Source organism: Podarcis filfolensis, assembly GCF_964270895.1.
Source record: "Podarcis filfolensis genome assembly, chromosome: 3".
NCBI classification, from domain to species: domain Eukaryota; kingdom Metazoa; phylum Chordata; class Lepidosauria; order Squamata; family Lacertidae; genus Podarcis; species Podarcis filfolensis.
Window position 1 is genome coordinate 13,809,628 of NC_139606.1, and position 11,027 is coordinate 13,820,654.

Below are 11,027 nucleotides of genomic sequence, written 5' to 3' on the forward strand. Positions count from 1 at the left end.
AATAATAATAATAATAATAATAATAATAATAATAGAATAGGATGTCCATATTTCCATTGAGGAAATTATTTTTCTTCTGTGAAGAATGTGCCCAAGTTCCACTGATTATTTGTTCATCCTTTTCTGCATCCCCTTTTCTCTCTCGTGGTAACACTTTATTATTAATAATAATAATTTTTAAATTAAATTTTCTGCTTTACAATTTACAATACTCATACAGAGTCTAACCTCTGCAGTCATTCTTTCGGCCTGTGATATTTTTCTTTATTTTACTGACTTAAAAAAAATTGGGATTCCCAGACAGGATGAGAACAGATTTAATCTTCCCTTTTTCATTCAGAAGCCTTGGCATTCCCACAGGAAATAAACAACAGAATTCTCAAAACAGGCTCCTCATCCGTCCTCGCCTGCCAGTCCCCCTTCCCACATCTCATTAACTAATTATTAAAGCAGGTATCACCATTAATACTTAAGATATATGAAGTGTCCACTTTTTTGTTCCATATATATATATATATATATCTGGTGCTATTCCAGCCTCAGGCAACTTAACATTCCTCCTAAAAGCAAGAGGCTATCTGGTTCCCACAGAGTCGTTCAAAGAATGACTCATATTCCTTATGTTAATTGTTCAGTTCTCAAAATATAGCACTTACAGGGTGTGGCTCTGAGGGGAAAATCTACTATACTTACTGGGCATGTTGAGAAGTGTTTCACATATACATCATTTTCCCCTTGTTATTTTTCAAAGCTTTAACCCTTTTCGGCCCCCTCTACGGACAAATGCTATAAAGCAAACCAAAAGTCAAAGAGTGCAATCTTTTCCACTCAGCAACACTTTCCCTGCAGCTAAACTGCAAAGTGGGTTTAGGCCACAAGTTAAACGGCATGCATGAATTTGGCCTCTTCTTCATGTCATCAAGGCACAACGTTATGTGACATGGGAGAAGTGTGGCACGTTTTGCTTCAATGATGTTCTGAGGACTGAGGCCTCCAATTTTTGATTGGATAGGCCAGAAGGCAATTGGATGCCAGAGCTTTTCGCCTCAGCTAGATGGTCCAGTTTTAAGTATTCAGAAGGGTTGCAGTGAGGAGTGTGACTTTTACAGGAGCAGTGTGTGGGGGATACATAAATAAAATTTCTCATTCTGCTCATATATAGGTTTTAATAATGAAGAGAACAATCACTGTTCTGTGTGCATGTACGATCGTATATATTTATTAAAGTCACTTTGTTGTTGTTTAGTCGTTTAGTTGTGTCCGACTCTTCGTGACTCCATGGACCAGAGCACGGCAGGCACTCCTGTCTTCCACTGCCTCCCGCAGTTTGGTCAAACTCACGTTTCTAGCTTCGAGAACACTGTCCAACCATCTCGTCCTCTGTCGTCCCCTTCTCCTTGTGCCCTCCATCTTTCCCAGCATCAGGGTCTTTTCCAGGGAGTCCTCTCTTCTCATGAGGTGACCAAAGTATTGGCGCCTCAGCTTCAGGATCTGTCCTTCCAGTGAGCACTCAGGGCTGATTTCCTTCAGAATGGATAGGTTTGATCTTCTTGCAGTCCATGGGACTCTCAAGAGTCTCCTCCAGCCCCATAATTCAAAAGCATAATTCAAAATTAAAGTCACTAGCAAAGCTGAATATGATGGATGGATAGACAGAGTTTTGCAAGTCTCTGTATCCCATGTAGTTAATATGGGAGATCATAGGAATCCTTCAGAGAATAACGGAATAGACACGGCTCCATTAACTCTTCGGTAACAAGTGACAAAGCAAGCTGCTGTTGTCTGCTACACAGACTCCTGGCATCTGTCACAGTTCGAACTACAGAGACATCAAATATTTGCCAGCAATTTCTTCAAATGGCTTGGAATCCAGCTCATTGGCTTTGTTTGTTTGTGGTTCAGTTCAGTGGCTCAAAAATGTGTAGCAGGAGATTATTGCAGGAAAGATTGCCCTTGGTTTAGTGAAATCTGGTGTCCCTTTTTTCTGGAGAGGTGGAAGAGTTAATAAAGAATACATGCATAAACTGGGGGTGGGAATGAGTAAAATGAGTAAACTGGCAAAAATGTATAAATCTAAAATAAGTGTTGGAAATGTAAAGAGAAAGAAGGTTCTTTTTATCATATGTGGTGGTCTTCTAGTAAGGTTAAGGCTTACCGGGAAATGATATATAATGAAATGAAAAGGATGTTTCAAATAACTTTTGTAAAAAACAAAAAAAAGGAAGCTTTTCTTTGGGGAACTATAAGGACAGATCTACCATCTGCACACACAGCCTGCTGTGATCTGTTTTTTCTGACCCTCTCCTGGCCACTGTGACCTCATGAGGATGCTGCCTCCCTGAAGGAGAGAGAGAGACTGGCCATTGTGACCTCGCGTTGATAGTGGCCAATGAAGAAGAGAGACTTGTCATTGTGTCCTCGTGCTGATGTTGTCCACCTGAAGGAGAGAGAAGAGATTGGCCTTTATGATTTCATTCTGGTGCTGATAATAATATGAATAATGAATAATAACATAGGGCATTATAGGAACATTATTTGAGAATTATAGGGACAGAACTACCCAAACTGTATAGAAATTTATTCATGTATGCAACTACAGTGGCAAGAATGTTACTTGCCCCAAAATGGAAAGAAGCAGAAGTCCCAGCAAAGGCAGGATGGATACAAAAACCTATGGAATATGCAGAAATGCTGAAACTTACCAGAAGAATGTGCAATCAAGATAACAAACTTTTTTAAAAAGGTATGGAAATGGTTTGTTGACTATTTACAGATAAATTGTAAACAGATAAGAACATTGGCAGGATTATTGCAATAACCTGCAGTTTCAGAAGAGTATATATTTAAAGAAGATGAATAAATGAGCAAATTAATTTAATTTTGATAACAGAAAGAGGGAGAAGGAAGTCAAGTTCTGAAATGTCAAAATGTTGTAAAATCAGTAAAACATATAAAGAATACATGTATATTGTAACGTTTTGAAAACTGGCCACTGTTTGCAACTGGTCACCGTTTGAAAGCTTTGCATTACCTTTTGGATTAGGAAGAGACCCTTCCTCCTGGGACATCTGAATATTTCGGAGAATCTGCGGCAACTTCCCTGACTCAGCAGGAAAAGCAAGATGCCCTGAAAAAGATGTGAGTGCTCTCCCCTGCTCTCTCTCACACCACATACATGTTTAAGATGGGAATAGGAAACTTGATAGTGCCAAGGCTGCAGCACAGTCCCCAAAGTCCCCACGTCATTCATGCATATGCATGGTTTTTAATAAAAGCAACTTCCTAGAAATAAACAGCAAAGACGAACAACTGGAACCCACACAGGGTGGGTGGGAAGGGACTGTTTTTCATTCCTACCCTTCCAGCTTTCTGTCGCAGTTAATTGATCATGGGGAAAGTTGGGTCTTAGGTGGTCAGGATGGCGGTCCAGTCACCAGTCTAGCTGCCGCATTCTGGATTAGTTGTAGTTTCCGGGTCACCTTCAAAGGTAGCCCCAGGTAGAGCGCATTGCAGTAGTCCAAGCGGGAGATAACTAGAGCATGCACCCAGGGCTGTCTTAAGCATATGCGGCGCTGGGGTTCAAAGATCTGCCCAGCATGACCCCCCCCCCCGGTTGCCCAGTCCCAGGCACACAGGAGGGTGTATCCGGCTGGCTGCCTCAGTGTCTTGCTGGCTCAGTCGCCCCCGAACTCGTGGCACAGAGAAGAAGAACTCAGCCACAGCAGAAGAGCCCACCGCGGCGCTCCGACCAACGGGCGGGCTGTTCCCCAAACTCAACGCTCGGGCCCTGGACTCTCACCCTGGCGCCTCTGAGAGCCCAGTGCCCAGGTGCCCTGCACCCCTTGCACCTATGGGTAAGACGGCCCTGCATGTACCCCTCTGGTGAGACAGTCTGTGGGCAGGTAGGGTCTCAGCCTGCATACCAGATGGAGCTGGTAGACAGCTGCCCTGGGCACAGAATTGACCTATAGCATTTTTGTGCTTCTTTCTGCTGCTAGGTATATGGGAGCAGTCCTTGGCCCACCATGTTTTGGGGTGCAATGAGAGGTATTCTACCCCCTTGCTGTTTTTTCTTTCTTTCTGGAAATGGATATGCTTCCTAACCCATCTGTGAGAGCCATCTGTCTAACATGTAGCAATACATATGATGCATTTGTTCAGAATTCAAAGTAGAAATTCATTTTGCAACAGGCCAAAATGAAACCCCGTGTCCAAATGAATTGGGCAGACAGGGCAAAGGTGCTTGTTCCCCTTCGTAAGTTACCAGTTGGCTGGTCAATGTTCCTTTGATCCTTGCATTCCCAGAGCTTGCACTGCTTGGGAATTGAATCAGTTCCCAAGGTATAGAATAAAATTTGGGTCCTTTCTCTGCTCGTTTGGAAAGCAGCTGAGGGTCCTTTATGCTTAAGTAATCACTGGGCCAAGGAACATTCCTTTTCTCCTCCGTGCTCTTTACGCCAACCGCAAATATTAGTGTTAGTTGAACTTCAGCCTTCATTATGCTGTGGCCTTTGCACAGAGGACTTACCCCCCACTTTAACTTAGCCTTAAAGCTGAGATTTCCTGACAAAATCCAAGACACTGCCCTCTTCGTTCTGCCTGTGGTTAACAGCCTAGCCTGTTTAAAGTTCATCTGTGCCAGTGGCATGTGCTAGGGAAAGGCATTTGATAGCATGTTGTCTGGGCTTTTCATCTTCCTCATTTTGCCTCCTGAAAGATCACCCAGCTCCTTAACTACATGTTTCCCCAGATAGCCGGGGAACGACTATAACCATGGGTGCATCAGTCTGGAGAAGCGAGGACGTGGGTGGGCTGCAGGAAGCCACATGTAGGTCACTTTGAGGCAGTGGTGTAACGGCATTTGCTGGTGCCCGGGGCATGCGTGGAGCACAGAGGGCGAATGGAGCCCGCCGTGCCAGCCCAGCCCTTGCCACCACAGCCAGGTGGGGCCACGCTGCACTGCCTGGCCAGCCGGCATGGCTCTTGGGGGGTGAACCCCACCCAACGCCTGCAGAGAGGAGGGCCAGGCTGGGGTTGCCCCATGCCTGCCTCCCTCTGTCTGAGCTCGTTCACCATCCGAGTGACGAGTGAGCGAGCGCTGGCCGAGTGGTTGTTCAGCGAGAGGGCCAGGGATGCGGTGGCAAGGCCAGGCTGGGCTCCAGGGCCCAAAGACCCCGGTGTCAGGCAGGGTGAGACTTTTTCAAAAGGTTTTGCTCCACACAACACTAGGGACACCTCCGACAGGGAAGAGAATATGACCAGCGGGGAAGTAGGATGGAAATCCAGTTGATTCTCAGTCTCTTGGCTTCAAGTTTGTTTGTTTCCAGAGGGCTGACTAAGTAGTTTATGGGCTGCCCATCCTCATCTGTTCAGTTGGAGGCAGCAGGTCCCTGGATGTAAAGGAAAGCATATGTGGATCTACCTCCATTGGAATGAATCAGCCAACCCATAGGGGCACATGAATTCAGCATGGGAATCACAACACTTCCATACCTCTGCTAAATGTTTCTGTGAAAGATTTTCACCCTGGTTCAAAAATCAACAAGGTGATTTATGATCACCTAAAACGCATATCAATAAGGCAGAGAAAACAGAAATGCAAACGATATTTAAATTAAGGATGCCCACCAGTGCAACAGAAAATCTAAAATGGGTAAGCATTGGCAGAAACCTCAAGTAATGTGGTTTGGTCATCAGATTTTATGGGTCTTTGGCCTCCCGTGCCCCAATTTTTCAGGCTCTCCCTCTCTGGAATCCATAAATGAAATGGACCAGTTCCTAGGACTCCCAGAACCATCCCTCTCACCTGTTCTTGGCCCCAATCTTACCTGGATATAGTAGCTCATAGAAGGGCTTCCATAGTCTAGGAAAGTGCTACAAAGATATACAACAGCCAGTATCAAGTCTGCAAGGAAAGATGGGAAATGTATTTCCCAAACAACATTCCTCAATCCAGGATTACCAACATCCTGCCCTCTAGATGTTGTGGACTACATCTCCCTTTGGCCATACTGGCAATGAAGGGAGTTGGAGTCTAAAACATCTGTAAGATGTTTTGGCTACCCATGCTCTGCTGCCGTGAGCATCCAGAAGATGTTCGTCACCGTCATTCCCCCAGAATCGTTTTCCAGTGTGGACTGGGAAGAGAGGGTTCTCTCTAATATTAAATCACAGGACTAAGAATGGTGTGCTATGTTCATCTGCTATAGTCTGGCGTCCGCTGTGTTAATGAAAACGGCGTACAATTTGTACAAGCCGAAAAGTCTAGAATCCCTCTCTGGGCGCTTAGGTCTTTATCTTTTTTAAAATTTATTTTCCTGAAAACATTGTCTTTCAGTGGGGAAGGATGTGAAGACAACGTGCATTGTGGGTTGTAACATCTGGATAAAATTCCGCCCTGTCCTGTGGATTTGGACCCGAAGCCCTGCACAACTCATTCTTTCGTAAATTCCCCCATTGCAGACGGCGGCGGCTTGATCCTACCCATACTGGGCAAGCCGTAGGTGTTTGCCAAGACAATAAGCAGGCTTGTCATTGACAAAAGCCGATCCTCCCTTAGCCTTCCTGAATTTGTAGAAAGAGCAAAGCTGTTGCAAGCTACGCATTATTAAAGAAAAATATATCTTTTTTAAAATTCTTATTCTTATTAGAGTGAAGAGGACCAAAACAAAGAAAGCTGACGAGAGCAAGCAGCCCAGCAAGGACACCATGAAAGTGTATCTTGGCTCTCTGCACTCAGACAGGGAGTAGGAAGAATGCATCTCCAGCTCCTTCCGATGCTCAGCCCGAAGCAAAAAACGTAGGCGTGGAGCTCGACCAAAGGATTGCATAAATACAGCTGAGAGCAGCTTGGGGCTTCCTGTTTCAGAATGGGACAAGTGATGTGAATTGGAGACAGCCGAGCTGTGCAGCCGGCCAGCAAAAACTTCATTTTGCGGCGTGGTTAGACAGGGCTTCGACGCAGGAACCCTCGGCGGTGCTGTGAGTCAGCAGCCCTGCCGCATCCAAACCAAAGTCAAAGGGTGACTGAAACGACTGCTGTCCTGTCCTGCAGGAGCAATAAGGTTGTCTCCGAAGGCAGGATCACTCTGTTCCCAGACTTGCAGTCGTGCTGGTTGTCCGGGGACATCTCTCAGAGAGGTTCCCCCCACCCCCAAATCCCACATTGTTTTTTCTACACGAGGCTTTGGCAGGAACCGAGTCTGATGGAGAGTTGCTTACTCGAAGAAAAAGCCTTCCTGAGAGACTTGTTTTTATGAGAAATACGACGGGGCCCGTCATGCAGACAAACCAAAACCGACTGCAGTCACCAAAGAATAACCCTTAATGCTTAACCCCTCGTATGCCAAGCTTGCAGAGAGACTCATTCAATGTGTGTGTGTGTGTGTGTGTGTGTGTGTGTGTGTGTGTGTGTTGACTGGGAACTGTGGGGGTTGTGGGTTGGGGGAAAGGCAATTCTAAAAGCAAGCCACAGAAAAAGTTCCCCAAATTTAAAGCTATCATGATTCTGTCTTCTGCCAGGGCCATAGTTAATATATATTGGTTTCTTGGGGGGCTTGCTAAGTACCTGCAAGTATCATCTAAATGGGCATTTCTCCTGAACTTTCTTAAGGTTTCAGATCCTTGACATCACTGAAATGCAACAAGAAACAAGTTCCATATAGCATTGTATTCTACACCTGGTAGTGATCTACAACAGGTAATTGGAGAAGTGAGTTTTGATCTGTTTTTGGCTTCCCTCAAATACCCTTCTTCATTTTGTCATGAATCCATTATGGGTCTTTATCTGCTGCAGTTGTTTACAGCCTAATTGTCATCGTTTACTTCCATGGGAATCGAACTGGGATTTAGGTTCTGTTGCCCTTCTTTCTCTTGGCCTTATTCCTGTTTTTTTTGTATAACTTTTAATATGCAAAAGCCATTTAGAAGAAATAGAGTGTGCTGAATGGAATATATTTTCCCAACCAGCAGGTTGGGAAGAGAGAGAGGCAGAAAGGATAGAATTAAGCCCACCTCTGTATCTCAAATCCACTTAAATTTGTTTGGAGCTGAACCTCTATTATTGGATTATTATGAGATTTACTATTCACTTGACTCACTTTTCTTTCTCCATTGCAATAAATGTTTACGAGGACATTAAAACTGCATCAGAATTGTTTTAAGGAGGCTTGAGATCTAAGAGCTCGCAAAACTAGTAGTGCAATTGATCAGGGAGATAATACACCCATTTTCTTCTCTGTTGCACGTTTGCCGCCATTTTTATCCTTGCGAAAACTGCCGAAAGGATCTGATTGGTCCAAGATCATCTAGTAAAGTTTCATGGAAAGTGGAGATTCAAACTGCTGTGATATTCCACTCATATCACTGCCCTGGTGCAGTGATTGGTGTACTCAGCTGTTTCCACTGTTGGTTGCCTATGGGCTTCATGAAAGGTGGCAGACGATTGCTTGTATGTGAGCTAGGCAGTCGCTTCATTCCACAATTTGTTTTCAATTCTCTCTTTTTAATATATAATTTTTATTAAATTTTCTGTTTTACAATTTAGAATACTCATTTTTGACCAACCTTAAAATATCAATGCCTTACCTTCTTCTCCTTCCATGGTTCATTTTGCATAACATAAATCCCTGCATGTTTTATATAAACCAAACCATTCAGTATTCCAGTATTACATCCATCAAAAGTTATTTACACGATTGAATTTATCTTAATGACGCCAACGTTTTCAAGTGTACACAATTTGCCCCCATATATTCAATAAACGTTTTCCAGTCTTCTTTAAACATATGTTCTTCTTGTTCTCTTATTCTATATGTTAGGTCCACAAATTGCACATATTCTATCAGTTTAAGTTGCCACTCTTCTTTAGTTGGGACCTCGCTCGTTTTCCATTTTTGGGCTAACCAAACAGGGGCCACAGTAGTGGCATACATAAATAACCTTTTTTGACACCTAGGAATTTCCATCTGAATTACTCTCAAGAGAAAGGAGTCTGGGTTTTTTCGAAACATTTCAAAAACATTTTTTTTCAATTCATTATAAATTATTTCCCAATGCTCTTTTACCCTTTTACAGGTCCACCAGATATGAAAGAACATACCCTCAACATCATTGCATCTCCAATACTTATCTGATTCAGTCTTATACATCTTAGAAAGCCTATTCGAAGTTACCATATTTTTCGTCCCATAGGACGCTCCGCCCCATAGGACGCACCTAGTTTTTTTTTTTGGGGGGGGGAATAAAGGAAAAAAATATTTTCCTCCCCCCCCAAAAAAAACCAGGTCGGGGAACAGCGGGATGGCGGTGCTGCGCCTCCCCGCTGTTCCCTGAGCTTGTGGGGCTGGCCGATGTCTGCCCGAAGCGCGGGGCGGTCTGCTTCAGCGCGCCCTGCGCTCCGTGCAGCAGGCTGCTATCCGCAGCCTAGGGAGCCCTGCGGGAACTCCCGCAGGGTTCCCCAGGCTGCGGATGTCTGCCCAGCGCGCAGGGCGCTCTGCTTCAGGGTGCTCTGCGCGCCAGGTGGCAGGCTGCTATCCGCAGCGTCGGGAGCCCTGCGGGAACTCCCGCAGGGCTCCCCACGCTGCAGATGTCTGCCCGGCATGAGGGGCGCAGAGCACCCTGAAGCAGAGCGCCCTGCGCGCTGGGCAGACATCCGCAGCCTGGGGAACCCTGCGGGAGTTCCCGCAGGGCTCCCTAGGCTGCGGATAGCAGCCTGCTGCACGGAGCGCAGGGCGCGCTGAAGATGTCTGCCCGGCATGAGGGGCGCTCTGCTTAAGGGTGTTATGCGCGCCGGCCGGCAGGCTGCTATCCGCAGCCTAGGGAGCCCTGCGGGAACTCCCGCGGGCTCCCCAGGCTTGCTGATAGCTTCCTGAAGCCTGGAGAGCGAGAGGGGTCGGTGCGCACCGACCCCTCTCGCTCTCCAAGCTTCAGCGAAAGCCTGTATTCGCCCCATAGGACGCACACAGATTTCCCCTTCATTTTTGGAGGGGAAAAAGTGCGTCCTATAGGGCGAAAGATACGGTAGGTACCATTTGTAAATCATTTTCAGGTACTTTTCCTTCAAGGAATAACATGCTGTTTTCTTTTTTCTACCTTTTGTGTCTTGCCCCATGGTGCAAAGAGCTGTTTCAGAAAGTGATTTCAGTGGAGAAAAACAGCACAGAGGACAGGATAAAAAAAACCCTCCCCTTTTACCAGCATTTCGATCCTGATCAGAAAATGTTCCGTTTAAGAAACCTCATTGGACCTCTCAATGGCTAGCTCGCCTTATTTGGCTCTAAATTACAACAGTAATCTTATTTTATTTTTCAAAAAGTTAAGTAGGCATGCAGTGACCTGCGCATGGGAAATCGCCCTGTTCTTTTTTGTTTTCTTAAAAAATAAAAAATAAAATCATTTTTTGTCCATTAAGAGATTCTCTCCCCACTTTGTCAAGACTCATTTACTAGATTTATTCTATGAGTCTTAGCATGTTTGAGCAAGCAGGGCCCAAACATCACAGCTTTAGTTTCTTAAATACTTGAAATCCTTTCCTTGTATAAGGAGGAGGGGGAAACTCAGTACTCCATTTAAACAATTACAGAAGGAAAGTTTATGATCTCATGTAGTGTGTATAGTATATTAGTAGACTGAATGGGTCTGTGGGTATATCTGAATTTTCTTCCTTGGGGGAATACCCTTTTAATCAAATTTCCCCTTAATTGAATAGTGAATAGAATGAAATGCTCCTGTTTTTCATCATGAAGTTTAAGAAAGGGCACACATCAGTAAAGGATATCATGGATGTTGTGTAGAACCACTAGGTACTACACCATTCTTGGTCTTCTTCTTTTTTGGTGATCACTCGCAGCCAAGTAAGATTGTCTTCCATAAGCATGGTTTTAACAGTGAGTCCGTAAGTGACTGTGGAGGCCAATTCTGGATCCACACGTCCTTCCACAGTGGGGACATTGGTTTCCGGGCGGGAGTTGATCATGGTGTGGATTTGCCAAGCGTGCCTTCCTCCTAGCACGTTTCTCCCTTGCATC

The 11,027-nt window shown here is 45.0% G+C and overlaps 1 protein-coding gene across 2 annotated transcripts in view; it reads left to right on the forward strand.

Annotated features, from left to right (window-relative positions):
• Nucleotides 1-8,783, forward strand: part of SLX4IP (SLX4 interacting protein) — a 95,759-nt gene extending 86,976 nt beyond the window's left edge. For both annotated transcript variants that reach the window (XM_083606868.1, XM_083606867.1), the window contains 2 exons: nucleotides 3,044-3,138; nucleotides 6,651-8,783. In XM_083606868.1, the coding sequence (XP_083462994.1) occupies nucleotides 3,044-3,138; nucleotides 6,651-6,750 (195 nt within the window). In that variant the 3' untranslated portion in view covers nucleotides 6,751-8,783. The remainder of the gene's footprint in view (nucleotides 1-3,043; nucleotides 3,139-6,650) is intronic.
• The last annotated feature ends 2,244 nt before the right edge of the window (nucleotides 8,784-11,027 follow it).